Here is a 14,221-nt window from a genome sequence, read left to right on the forward strand (position 1 = left end):
TGTGTGTGTGTGTGTGTGTGTGTGTGTGTGTGTGTACAGACGCATTTGCTCAGTCCCAGGTGTCCTACTCTTGTGAGGGAAACACCCATTTGGCTTCATCCACACTGGGCAACTGCTTCCTAAGGAAGTGTTCGGATCCCTTTTATTTCCTGGGCATGACTAACCAGGAGTGAGGAAAGCCAGTAAAACTATTATCTTGACGGAGCCTGGCTCAATGGACAAGACACTGTTCTTAGCTGTAATTTCTCACAAGGGCTTTGTAAGCATTGCATGTTCCATTGATTTTAATACATGAAAACTGTCTTCTGGGAAGGAATATGGAACATAGATTTTTATATAACTTATTTTTTTCCCAGCTTTTTGGGAGATATAATTGACCCACAACATTGTATAAGTTTAAGAGTATATAACCCATTGATTTGATACATTGCAAAGTGATGAGGACCATAGTATTGGCTACATTCTCGCTTCATTACATAGTGACCATTTCTTTTTTATGGTGAGAACATTTAACATCTATTCCCCTAGCAACATTCAAGTATGTTAGTGGCTACTATCACCATGTTGTACATTAGACCCCCAGACTTGTTCATCTTATATTGGCATAATTTTTTTTTTCAAGTAGGCTCCTTGCCCAGCATGGAGCCCAGCATGGGGCTTGAACTCACAGCCCTGAGATCAAGACCCGAGCTGAGGTCAAGAATCCCATGCTTGACTGACTGAGCCATCCAGGAGCCTCTGGTATAGTTTCGTTTCGTTTCGTTTCTTTTCTCTTCTCTTCTTTTCTTTTCCTTTTTAAAGATTGTATTTATTTATTTGACAGAGAGAGAGACACACAGTGAGCGAGGGGACACAAGCAGGGGAGTGGGAGAGGGAGAAGCAGGCTTTCCGCTGAGCAGGAGCCCCATGCGGGGCTCTATCCCAGGACGCTGGGATCATGACCTGAGCTTAACCAACTGAAGGCAGTCGCTTAACCAACTGAGCCACCCAGGCACCCCCTGGTATAATTTCTTAATAGTCATTTTGTTAATTCCATTTTTCTGAGAAAAAATACACTAAATTACATGGTGAGTATTAGGAGAGCTTCAGGACTAGAAAGAGAGATCTGATTTAAAATTTTCTAGGTGACCCCAAGGGTACCTTGGTGGCTCAGTTGGTTAAGCATCCAACTCTTGATTTCAGCTCAGGTCATGATCTCAGTGTTGTGAGATCAAGCCCTGCATCGAGCTCTCTCTGGGTATAGAGTTTGCTTAAGATCCTCTCTCCCTCTTCCTTCGCCCCTCCCCCACCTCTCTCCCGCTCTAAAACAATTAATTTAAAAAAAATTTTTAAAGGGGTACTTGGTGGTTAAGCCTCCAACTCTTGATTTTGGGTCAGGTCTTGATATTCAGGGTCACAAGATCAAGCCCCATGTCAGGCTCTGCACTGGGCTCACACCTACTTAAGATTCTCAACTCTCCCTCTGCCCCCACCTCCCATATGCTCTCTCTCTCTCTCTCTAAGGAAAAAAAAAAAAAGGTAAAATCTTCTAGATGACCCCAATGCACTTTCTAAGGAAGGACACTGTTATTGAAGGCTTTTCTGAATCAGGCAATGACTCTTTTTATTCTCACACCAGTCTAATAATCTGACATTCAATATTTCTCTTGTATGGGCTCAGCCCTCAATTCCAGCATGCTTGTGTTTCTGTGTATGTGGTTTTTCCCACACCACCAAGCAATTCTCGCCAACACTAGCTGAATGTCCTACAATTCAACTCAGTTCTAACCCTTTGTACTTGGGGATAATGTCAGACCCCTCAGGTTAAGGGTTTAGTCCTACAAGACTGCTCTCCACCCCCGTTGGATGCCCATTGCAAGTCCCGGTTTTCATCTATGCCTCTGAATGACTTTCTCTAGGTCATAAGTTTCAACAACATCCTCCTTGGATTTGATTAACTTGCTAGAGGAGCTCACAGAGAAATATTTTACCTACCAGATTACTGGCTTATTATGAAAGGATAGAACTCTAACACGGCCAGATAGAACAGAAATACAGGGCAATGTATGGGGAAAGGGCAAGGAACTTCCGTGCCCTCTCCAACTACGCCACCATCCCCATGTTTCCAAGTGTTTGCCAACCCAGAAGCTCTCTGAACCCCATCCTTCTAGGTTTTTATGGAGGCTTCATTACACAGGCATGATTGGTTAACTCATTGGCCATTGGTGGTGATCAGTTCAACCTGTAAGCCCTCCTCCCCTCCCTGCAGATCACAGGGATGGGACTGAAAGTTCCTGACCTCTAATCATGTGGTTGCTTCTCCTGGCATCCAGCACTATCCTTAGGTTATATAAGGGCTTTCTAAACATCACCTCATTAACATAAAAAATGGCATCACTATTGTTCTCCTCAATTAGGAAATTCCCGGAGTTTTGGAGCTCTATGCCAGAAACAGGACAAAGACCAAAGATGTATTTCATTTTTTTTTTTAAGATTTTATTTATTTATTTGACAGAGAGAGGTCACAAGTAGGCAGAGGAAGGCAGAGAGAGGAGGAAGCAGGCTCCCCACTGAGCAGAGAGCCTGATGCGGGGCTCGATCCCAGGACCCTGAGACCATGACCTGAGCCGAAGGCAGAGGCTTAACCCACTGAGCCACCCAGGCGCCCCAAAGATGTATTTCTTAATATAAATGTCAAGATAACACTTTGATTCTCATTAACAACTATACAATATCACACCCATTTAATAAATTCAGAGGGGTTCCGAGGGGTTAGAAAACTCCTTTAAGACCTCAGACCTTTCTGACTCCCTAACTAAACATTATACTCTGCTCCCCTAATTGGTCTCCTGCACTCAGAAATCGTGTGTGATACAGAGCCCTGGCTTATAAGACCAGGGTGGAAGTCCCTTGAGTGAGCTTAGCAGCAAAAGACCCCAGGACATCAGGTGACTATGGGCCTGAGCTTCCCATCAGAAACCAGCTGTTGTTTTATCCACCGAGCAATAAGATTGGGGGTAGGCAATAGCAGTTTACCCTTAATGGAAGGTCTATATAAAGAACCAGGTTTGAACAGGTCCAGATGTAAGAGCAGGTCGCCCAGGATCCTTTGACACTGCTCCTGTTTCTACCAGTGAACACAATGGTTCCATTACACTGGAGGATGAGACAATCACCTGGTCATCTGGGAACCAAGAGGTTCAAGGATGGCTGGTGTGACGGATCCTGATAACCTAGGGGAAATTGGGGTTGCTGGTGCACACCGGGAGCAGGGAGAGCTATTTCTAGAACCCAGGGGATTCTCTGGGCACCACTTAGCACTTCCCTGCCTTATAGTAAAGGCTCATAGAAACATGAAGCAACCAAAAAAGAGCCCGGGCAATTGAGAGCTCAGACCTTGAATCAGAAATGGGAGTTTGGGTCACTTAACCCGGTGAAGAACCGGGACTGTCTGACCTTCTGGCTGAGGGCAGGGAAATATGGGATGAGCAGTGGAGGCAGGTCCTGTATACCCATTATGGCTTCTTGACCCATCCCAGAAACAAGGACTATAGTGAATTGACATGTTTTCTATTTGCTGGTTTTAGATATTTGCTTATTTGTCTAAGTCAAGCATTTCCTTCATCTCTTTCTTCTCATTTTTACGTTATCATAGAAATTGTTAATGTCACAATTTAGTCTTCAGGTAACAGAGCATTCAGCGGGACTGTGGTCAAGTCTGAGGGGTGACTAGTGTGGCTAGAGTTGAGCACCATGACTGGTCGTCTGTTTGAGGTGCCGCGAAGAGCTCTGAGAGTGCGTAGTTTGACTATAGCCTCCTTAACCCAACCTCACTCCCACCCACAAATATTTGTCCAATTCTTGGACATTTCAAGACACGGTAACAAATTCATACATTAAGAGGGGTCAGGCAGGTGTAAGGAAATGAGTAGTAAGAATGCAGGCCTCACCTGGAAGGGGGGAACAATATTAGCTTAAGATGATCCTTGCCCTGGGACAATCAAATGCAGCTTTAATTTAAATTAAAAAATACACATCATGTGGGACAAACAAAAGATGTCTTGTCTTCCAGGTTGTTTCAATCTCTTCTTTTTTAAGATTTTATTTTTAAGTAATCTGTGCTCTCTGTCTCTCTCAAATAAAGAAAATCTTTACAAAAGGCGGGGTGGAGGGGTGGGGGAGGAGGCCCGTGGGTGGCTCAATCAGTTAAGCATCTTCCCCCAGCCCCTGGAAACCACTATTCTACTTTCTGTCTCTATGATGTGACTACTCCAAGTACATCATATAAGTGGAATTATATAGTATTTGTCTTTGTGACGGGCTTACTTTACATAGCATAGTGTCCTCAAGTTCATTCATGTTGTAGTATAAGTCAGAATTTCCTTCCTTTCTGAATAACAGTCAATTGTGTGTAGAGCCGATCAACCATCGATGACCATTTGGGTTGCTTCCACATTTTAACTATTGTGCGTAATACTGCTGTGAACAGGGGTGTACAAATATCTCTTTAAGACCTGGCTTTCTCTTCTTTTGGGTGTATGTCCAAAAGTAGAACTGCTGAATGATATGGTAATTCTGTATTTAATTTTTTGAGGAACCCGCAATATTGCTTTCCACGGGGGCTGCACCATTTTACATTCCCACCTACAGAGTACAGGGCTCTAATTTCTCCACATCCTCTACAATGCTGGTTATTTTGTTTTGTTTTGTTTTGTTTGAGAGTAGTCATCCTAATGGGTGTGAAGCCGTAACTCATTGTAGGTTGTTTTTTTTTTTTTAAGATTTTATTTATTTGATAGAGACACAGTGAGAGAGGGAACACAAGCAGGGGGAGTGGGAGAGGGAGAGCAGGCTTCCCGCTGAGCAGGGAGCCCGAAGGGGGGCTCAATCCCAGGATCCTGGGATCATGACCTGAGCTGAAGGCAAACGCTTAATGACTGAGTCACCCAGGTGCCCCTCTCATTGTAGTTTTGATTCGCATTTATGCAGTGGAATCTATTAGCCTTTATATTAAAATGAATTTGGGTTAATATTTATTTTAAAAAAAAGTAGAAGACTCCCCTTGAAGTAAATGAAAGCACTCTGGTCTTTGGCAAAGCTGGTGTTTAAAATCTTATCTTTAGGGTGTCTGGTGGCTCGGTTGGTTAAGTGCCTGCCTTCAGCAGAGGTCCCTTTTGGGATCCGTCCTGCATTTGGCTCCCTGTTTGGCGGGGGTCTGCTTCTCCCTCCACCCCTCCACCCTACTTGTGATCTCTCTCTGTCTTTCTGTCTCTCTCTCTCTCTCAGGTAAATAAATAATATCTCTTAAAAAATAAAATCTTGAGGCGCCTGGGTGCCTCAGTCGGTTAAAGCCTCTGCCTTCGGCTCGGGTCATGATCCCGGGGTCCTGGGATCGAGCCCCACATCGGGCCCTCTGCTCCGTGGGGAGCCTGCTTCCTCCTCTCTCTCTGCCTGCCTCTCAGCCTACTTGTGATCTCTGTCTGTCAAATAAATGAATAAAATCTTTAAAAAAAGATTTTTTTTAAGATTTTATTCATTTATTTGACAGACCAAAAAAACCCCAAAAAATAAAATCTTTTTTTAAAAAAGATTTTATTTATTTATTCGACAGACAGAGATCACAAGTAGGCTGAGAGGCAGGCAGAGAGAGAGGAGGAAGCAGGCTCCCTCCGGAGCAGAGGGCCCGATGTGGGGCTCCATCCCAGGACCCCGGGATCATGACCCGAGCCGAAGGCAGAGGCTTTAACCCACTGAGCCACCCAGGCACCCCCCAAAATAAAATCTTATCTTTAACCTCTTAACAAGGTGAAGAGATGACTTGTAGGAGTTTTTTGTTTTTTGGGTTTTTTTGTTTGTTTGTTTGTTTGGGTTTTTTTTTTTTCTTTTTGCCATCAGTGACCTGCCCTCTAGCCCCCCAGGGAAAATGATATGTATATATGTCTTTCCACAATAATCTAAGTATTCCAGGATATTAATAGTGTGCCTAAAATAGCATACCAACAAACTAGATAGAGGTATTAATAGCATAGCTCAGATAGTGACCAAAGTAAAGTTGTATGTGTGCATGTTGTAGGGCTGGAATTTATTAGTTTGTAAAGTGTAATCCTTTAGGCAGGATGTAGAAACATTCTAAAGGACTGATCCCTGATATCTTCGTCACACATCAATTTATAGTTTACCAAGTTTTCCATATGCAGGATCTCGTGTGGTTCTCATAAAAATCCTGGAATTAAGAAGGGCCGTTATCTGACTTTACAAATGCAGAAACAGCCTTACCAAAGTCAAATAACTAGCCATGGGTCACACAGCCAGTGAGTGGCTGACCTATTTTCAAAATTCAGATCCCAGGGGCGCCTGGGTGGCTCAGTTGGTTGTTAAGCAGCTGCTTTCGGCTCAGGTCATGATCCCAGTGTCCTGGGATCAAGAGTTCAGGTCATGATCCCAGACCTGAGAGCCCCGCATCCGGCTCTCTGCTCAGCGGGAAGCCTGCTTCTCCTTCTCCCACTCCCCCTGCTTGTGTTCCCTCTCTCACTGTCTCTCTCTCTGTCAAATAAATAAAATCTTTAAAAAAAAATTTAGATCCTGGGAAAGAGGGAGCCTGTGTTTTAGCCGTGTAAATGCAGAGCCTGACACACAGTTTAGCACGAATTTGTTGAATATGTCTTCTCAGCTGATTTCCGAGTTCTTCCCACTCTCCTATGGAAGTCCATACCATCAAGCCAAATTCTTAACTGAAACCAGTAGATGAGGAAGAGGAGTGGGAGAGGGAAGGGATGGGAGAAGGTAGGAGGTTGGGGATGGGATAAGGGACAGGAATATTCCCACGAGAATGAGGAAACTGGAGACGGAGGCAGAACTTCTGGAAATGTCAGTGTTTATTAAACATTTAAGGACACTGGGGGTTTGAGAAGAAATATACAGAATGTAGAAAAATCCTAACAATCCCCTATGGCTGGGAGTGCAGCCTCTCCCCCCCCCCCATTTCCCATTTGTTTCTCCTTTCTCTTTGGTTGTTTAAAAGCCATTCCTAAGGCTTATTTGGCCCCTCCTCAATCCCTTGGCCTATGAGGAATCTTTGCCTCTCTCTGTCTCTCCTTCCCCACGACCTTGAGTCCCGAACAGTGCTCCAAAGTGGTCAGGGGCACCAACCCCGTAGTTGAGGACTGAGCGGCAGGGGCCCCTCTGCTCGGGCAGGCTCTCCATTAAGGATTTAATGGGGGAGTGGGGAATTCCAAAAACCACATGACGTCATTGGTACTCAGTCATGGGGGAGGGCACAGGCAAACAAACAAACAAAAAAGAATGGATTAAAAAATAAAAAATAACTAAGAACCTAAATAAACCCTGAAGGAGAGTCCGGTCTGGGTGATCTGGGTGTTAGCTGGGAGGAGCGCAGTCTGGAGCTGGGCCACCTGATGGAGGGGAGGGAGGGTCAGAAAGAAAAGCGCGAGGGACACGCCGGGCATTGCAAGGGATGGAAAGGCCAGGTGGCCTGGGGTTTGAGGCACGGGGTGTCAAGGTCCCTTTCTTCTCGGTGCCGGAGGGACAGGCACCAAACACACAGTCCTTGGGGCCGGCGAAGGGTAGGGTCGGGCCCTGGGCTCCCAGCAAGCCAGGGAAGGAAGGTGGGGGCAAGTAGGCGGTGCGTGGGGAATGAACTTTGGAATGAAACTTACATCTCAAAGCATGCTAAGGGCAGGGCGGGGCTGGGGAGCTAAGGAGGAAAGCACCTAGACGGGGGCTAAGAGGAGCCTAGGTCCCCCCTGCTCTGGCAGGGCCCGGGGGGGTGGTCACTTGTCCGAGTTCAGGCCCATCATGTTCTTGAGGGCGTTCTTGAGGCTGGTTCTGCTGGGGGACTTGACCGCAGGCCGGAGTTCCGAGCTCTGCTCATCCTTGCGTAGCTCCATCTCAATGACCACCACCTGAGGGCCTTTGGTGGGCTCCGCCCCTGCCCCCCGACCCCCCGCCCGGCCCGCTAACCGCTATTTCTTATCCTTGCGAGACTCCCCCAGCCCCTTGGCTTTCTTTTCACTGGCCGCTTTGGTGCTTCTGCTGTGGTCGAGCATGGCGTACAGCACCGGCGTCTGCAGGGAGGGGGCGCGGGTCAGTGGGCCAGTGGCCGGGTCCGATGGGGCGTGACTGCCCACCCCGCCCCTCCCTGCTGCCCCGCCCCCGCGCCCCCGCGCCCCCGCGCCCCAGCTCCGGCCGACCCCAGGTTCCACTCACCTGCCGGCCGCGCTTGGAGGAGTCCTTCGCGGCCTTATGCAGTTTCCCCTTCTCCATGGCGCTGCAGGGAAAGGGGTTGCGTCGGTTGGCCCCCTCCAGGGCAGCTCCACCTTCCTCTTCGCCTTGGCTCCCAGCCCCCCACACCCTCACTGGAGTGTCTGCCCAGATGGGCCACAGCGCGGGTAGAGGGAGGGTTGGCAGGCTGCCCTTACCTGAGCCTCCTCTGTAGGGCCGCTTGTCTGCGCAGCCAGCAGTAGCGAATCAGGTAGAAAAGCAGCAGCAGCAGCAGCACCACCCCTATGACACCCCCGATCACGGCTCCCAGCACCACCCCGTACCTGGTCGGCACTAGGAGGGGAGGGGAAAGAAGGAGCGGAGTGAGCGGGGTCATGCCCCTTTGGGTCTTAGCCCCACACCTGTCCCGGGCTGGTGGCACGTGCAGCTCTCCGCCGAGGCTGCCATCGGCCCACCCTCCCAGAGCCTGAAGGGCCATGGCCAGGCATTTTGCCTCTTCCCCAGCCCGCCGGTCCTCCCCCAGACCCACCCCACCGCCATTCCCAGACCCCCTCACACCTTTTTCAAAGACATAGAGTGTGACCTGAGAAGTCTTGCCCACTATGTCTGGGGGGTTTTTGACGTCACAAGTGAAGGTGCCGTTGTCACTATAGTCCAGGTTGTGTATGACAATAGAGCCATCCTTCCAGCGAGGGTCCCCTACCCACTGGATGCGCTCTTTGAAGGTCCCCACCTCGTCAATGTAGGGTTGTCCTTTTGCATAGTGGAAGATCTATGAGGAATGAGGGCAAGTATGTGAGTCTAGCCTTAGGGTAAGGGATCCCGGGCTGGAGAGGGTAGCTGGGGGTGGGGGAGACAGTGTAGACAGGCCCCAGTCAGAGTGCTGCTTGCCTTGCCAAAGTTAGGGTCATAGCTCATAAAGGATTTCCCCTCCTTTGCCCAAGTACTCTTTTCTACTGTTCTTTGAAGCCACCCTTTCATTTTTTTTTTAAAAGATTTTATTTATTTATTTAACAGATAGAGATCACAGGTAGGCAGAGGCAGGCAGAGAGAGAGAAGGGGAAGCAGGCTCCCTGCTGAGCCGAGAGCCCGATGCGGGGCTCGATCCCAGGACCCCGGGATCATGACCTGAGCCGGAGGCAGAGGCTTTAACCCACTGAGCCACCCAGGCGCCCCGAAGCCACCCTTTCATTATCCAAACCCAGACTCCCCCAGGCACTCACTGAGATGGCGTCACGCCCCCCTTCAGGCTGGTAGCGCCACGTAAAGGAGATGTCATCTGAGACCCACTCGCTGGACCAGAAGGAGCAGTACAATGTCACCCGGGAGCCCACTGCACCGTGGACCTCCCTGTCCGTGTAAACCACAATGGCCTGGGCCGGGGGGAGCACTGCAAGCAGAGAGGCGAATCAGACGCACAGGTGTGCCCAACGAGGCATATAGAGGAAGTGAGACCAGTAGAAAGTCAAGGGCTGAGTCAGAGGCCATAGCAAAGCTGGGGTAGCTGTGATCTACTCTCAAGCCCAAATCTCTCCGGGCTGACTGAAGAGTTGGGTGGAAACACTGTGTTGGTTCAAGCTCTCCAGCATGTTCATTAAAAAAAAAAAAAAAGAAAGAAAGAAACAAAGAAAGAAATCAACAGTAACAGAACCCTCCTGAGGACTTCCAGAAGGTGGATTCTATCTTTCTATCTCCACGTCTCACTTTCTCTTTGGGTCAGTATTTGACTCTTAAGTTACCCCTTAGTTGCAGGCTTTAAGGTTTTTAAAATTTATTGTAAGTTAAAAAAATAAAAATAAAATGTATCAGAAGTTATACAGTAATACATTTTGCATTCTTTCTATAAACTATTCAAACCACAGAGATACAGCTAGAGTTCCTCTTAACACACACACCCAACCAATTCCTTTCCTGTAGTCCTCTCTCATGTATGACCTCTGTTAATCAGTTTAGTGTGGAACCTTTTTCTATGTATCAAAGACAATATAAACTCAACAAACTCAAGAAGTACATGTGCTTATGTGAAATAGTTTTGTTTTATGGAGCTTTCTTTTCTTTTGACATACATTGCATCATATTCTACTTGGGTTTTTTTCACTTAAGAATATATATATAGAATCTATCTATCTATCTATCTATCATCCATCCATCTATCTATCTATCAGAGCTTCCCATGTTGAATCATATGGATCGATCTTATTTTTAACAGCTGTATAGTATTCCACAGCACCACAAACTCACATCTCTTACAAAAAAAAAAAAAGAAAGAAAATAACTAAAGAATGTTTTTCCCTGGGTCAACTGTCCTCACTGCTGAATCCCTGGTTGCCATACAGCCTGTCATTGACAGGGAGGTCAGGGAGGGAAGGATCTTGTAACCCTCTCAGGGGAAGCTGGATACAAAGGAAGATCCCTGAGTCCAGAGCTCAGATGACTCTGCATGTGAGCTGTCTGTGGTTTGACCCTCCTCACTCTCCTCTTGGCCATTCTGGCCCAGTGCCTCTCCCAAGACTCACCCACACAAGGAAGGCCATTCCAGGGAGATTATGTGTGTGGGTTGGCCCTGGGTGGGGGCAACTGTAGACCCTTTTGTTCTATGGGAGGAGGAGGAAGGAACCAAACAAACAGAGACTCATTGTCTGACCAATGTTGGGGGCTTATGGCACTCCCCTACCCGTTAACCCCCCCACTCCTGCTCCATAGTCTCAAATCTCCCACCTCAGCATGCAGTATCAGTGACTCATTCCTTAGCATTCTCTTACGAAACCCAAATGCAACAAAAAAGATTATTCATTGGATCTAAGTTCTATTCCTCCTGTTCTAACATCAACCCCTGCCCTTCAGTTCTGTTCAATGGTTCTACGGGTGGACATGTTCTGGGACAGAACTCTCTTCCTTATTCTCCAAGACTCCCTCTCACCATTTCCCTCACTATGGCCTTCTCAACTCCCTATCTTTAACATTTTCTCTGGCTGTCCCGGAGTAGTCCATTACAACACCCAGAAGAGCATGGGTTCTGGGTTTAGGACTCCAAGGGCTGATAGCAGAGAACCTTGGCTATTCTGAGCAGTTCTCCCTCGCCCCCAATTTGTCTACTGCGCATCTATTGGACTAGGATTTGGGGCAGTTTGGAGAAGGAAAACATCCACTCAAATAACCCTACTTTGACTTTCCCTCGCTCACCCAACATCTGCCGTGGGATAAGAAAGGAGTTGGTCAACTCATGAAGGAAGACCACTTTAGATGGACAGGATCTTAGACTCTCATAGACTCTCCCTTCCACTCCATCCACCCACATCATGGACAACGGATCCAAGGGGAGAAACTGAGGCACCCACAGACAAAGGATTGGAGGAGTTGGGACCACGAACCTTGGGCTCCTTCCTTAGATCACATTCCCTGACTTTTCTATTGGGGGAAACTAAGGTTAAGCCCCTCAAACACTCCGAGGGAATGCGTAGGGACCAGAACTGGGTGTCCGACCCCCTTCCCTACCACGCAATGACACTGCTTCCCACTGGACCCTCAACATGGCTCTGGGGCCAAGTTACTGCTTTCCAGCCTGGGTCCAGTCAGGTCCACCTCAGGGAAATTCTCTACACTCTTTTATCTTCTCCCTTCACGGATAACCTTTATTGCCTCCCTCCAAACTATATACATATATATTTGTTTCCCTCTGAATATAATGTCACCTTCCTGCTCCCGCTTGCTCTTTGCGGTGGGGACTGCAGCAAAGGCAGTGACAAGGTTGCTGAGAGGCCTCCTGAGCCCCAGGGCCCCCGGACTGGGGCGGCTCCACTTACCCAAAGAGGAGAAGAGCAGCGCAGCCAGGATAGGACTGGGGCTGGACGAGGGAGCCCCAGGAGCCATAGCTGGGCCAGGGGCTAGGGCCCGGAGCGTCTGCGGGGTTGGGAGAGTGGGGGACAAGGAACTGAGCGGGGGGTTCCTGGAATCCGCTTAAAATCCCCTGGAGCCCCAGTATGAGGGGGCTGTCCTGAGCCGGTAACCAATGGCAGCCTGGCATGTGCACTTGAGAGGTGGTGGGGAGGGGGGCAGAGCACAGGGAGCAGAAGGGGCATTGTGTCCTCTGGGTGGAGGGGTGGGGGGACACATACCACCCCATACACAGAGAGCTTTGTGTCTGCTGGCCTCCCCCTGCCCTGGGCTGGAATGCTGGGGTGGGGGGGGTGTGAGGGAGAGGGACAGAAAAAGGGACATAAACACACTTCTCTGAGGGACACATGGGCAGGGGAACCTGAATTCTAAGGTTCCAGGAAGGGGTTCCTCTGTAGCTTCCATACCAGAGAATGGCTCCCCCAGAGAACGTGAAAATGGGATGTTCCTTGTTTGTTTGTTTCTTTTTGTGATGACTCTGGGTTGCATTACAGGCTCCTTGAAATGACCAGGTCATCTGGGAATTCTTTTTTTTTTTTCTTCTTCCATCTCCCTGCATCCTGAGTGATTCTTCCCTGATAAAGCTTTTCCCCATTGGAAAGTATCCAGGGAAGAATCCCCTGAGCTTTCCCTCTTTGTCAGAGAATTTTCAGTGCCTCACGCTGCAGTTCAAGTCCATGTCAATTTAGAACACAGCAACAAAACTGTATTGAGTGCCAGCTGTATGTAAAGTATGGGTATGTGGGTAACAGGAAGAGGAATGAAAATTAAGTTTCTCCATGAAGGAGTTTAAAATCTAGTTGGGGGGAGGCAGAGAAGGGAGGATTGGAGGATGAACTCATCAATAACCCAATATAATAAACCATGATGCTTGCCACAGCAGAGAGATGAACAAAGTGCTAAGAATACCAAGATAGGCTCAACCAGGTCTGCTTGAATATGCCCAATACTTCACAAATGTCAGGGAGATTGTTATGTAACAGAGATTAAAAACAAAAGTAAACCGGAGCGCCTGGGTGGCTCAGTCGGTTAAGCATCTCTTGATCTCAGCTCAGGTCTTGATCTCAGGGTTGTGAGTTCAAGTCCCATATTGGGCTCCACGCTGGGTGTGGAGCCTACTTAACAAACAAGGAAATAAAATAAGTGAAGTTCAGAGGAAGGGGGAGTTGTGCATAGAAGGCAATATTAGATATGGAACGGGTAGTGATGGTATCCAGGCAGAAGAGCAAAAGCAAAAACAAAGTTGTAGGAAAATGTGTGTGTATGGGGTAGGTTTGTGAAGTATTGGGCACGTTCAAGGCAGATCTTGTGCCCTTCACTTTGACTTGATTTGGGAGAATTTGAGGGGGGTCATAGGAAACAAGTCTATCCAGGAGAGTTGAAACGAATTGGTGAAGGGCATTAAGTGGCAGACAAAAGAGGGCGGGTTTAGTTGGTACATCATAATGTTACAGGATTTTTGCCCCCTTAGCATCCATGGTTCTTGGTCACGCCACTTCCAAGAACGAAGAGGTAGACCAGATGAAGAGTGGTGGCAGCAAAGCAAAATTTATTGAGCAAGAGCATAAAGCTCCCGGGATGGGGACTGAGAGGGTTGCCCTCAGAGTTTCTAAGTTTAGGGGTTTTTATAAGCTCTTTTGTGGAATGATCTTAAGCAGTCCAGGCCTGTTAAATCATGCCAGTCGGGGCTTTGGTCACGTATCTCTCTACCTATTAGGTTAATGTCTCTGGGCTGATGGTTTTTTTTTTTTGCTGACATCTGGGGGGCTTATGTCTTAATTGCCCCTTGCTCATGGTATTGGCAAATGCTTTGTGGTTAATTGCCTTAGTTTAGGACATTTTTGCAGAAGTCATTTCTGCAAAGGCAGCAAAGCAGAATGTCAGTGTGGTCCTGTCTAATTTGAAAAACAGGGTGTTAGTTCTATTTTATCTTAGCTGTCCTGATTCGCATATTTTCTTGTTGGGGACCCTGGCCCTGCCTACCTACCTGTCCAACTAACTCTTAACAATAAGAATTTCCCGAAGGTTTTGGAGTGATGTATGGGGTTAGGGATGGGAGTGTCTACATAGTCAGAGCTGAGTTTTAAAACAAATCCCACCAAAAAAA

At 47.8% G+C, this 14,221-nt stretch overlaps 1 protein-coding gene across 1 annotated transcript; it reads right to left on the reverse strand.

Annotated features, from left to right (window-relative positions):
* Window positions 1-6,844: 6,844 nt before the first annotated feature.
* On the reverse strand, window positions 6,845-12,090 carry MPZ (myelin protein zero; the record flags this gene model as incomplete). Its single annotated transcript, XM_080824418.1, is given in 7 exon segments — window positions 6,845-7,961; window positions 7,965-8,063; window positions 8,206-8,266; window positions 8,418-8,553; window positions 8,779-8,992; window positions 9,444-9,610; window positions 12,024-12,090. Coding segments are annotated over 7 exon segments (936 nt in total). The 3' UTR covers window positions 6,845-7,769.
* Window positions 12,091-14,221: the final 2,131 nt, after the last annotated feature.

Source organism: Martes martes, assembly GCF_963455335.1.
Source record: "Martes martes genome assembly, chromosome: 15".
NCBI classification, from domain to species: Eukaryota; Metazoa; Chordata; class Mammalia; order Carnivora; family Mustelidae; genus Martes; species Martes martes.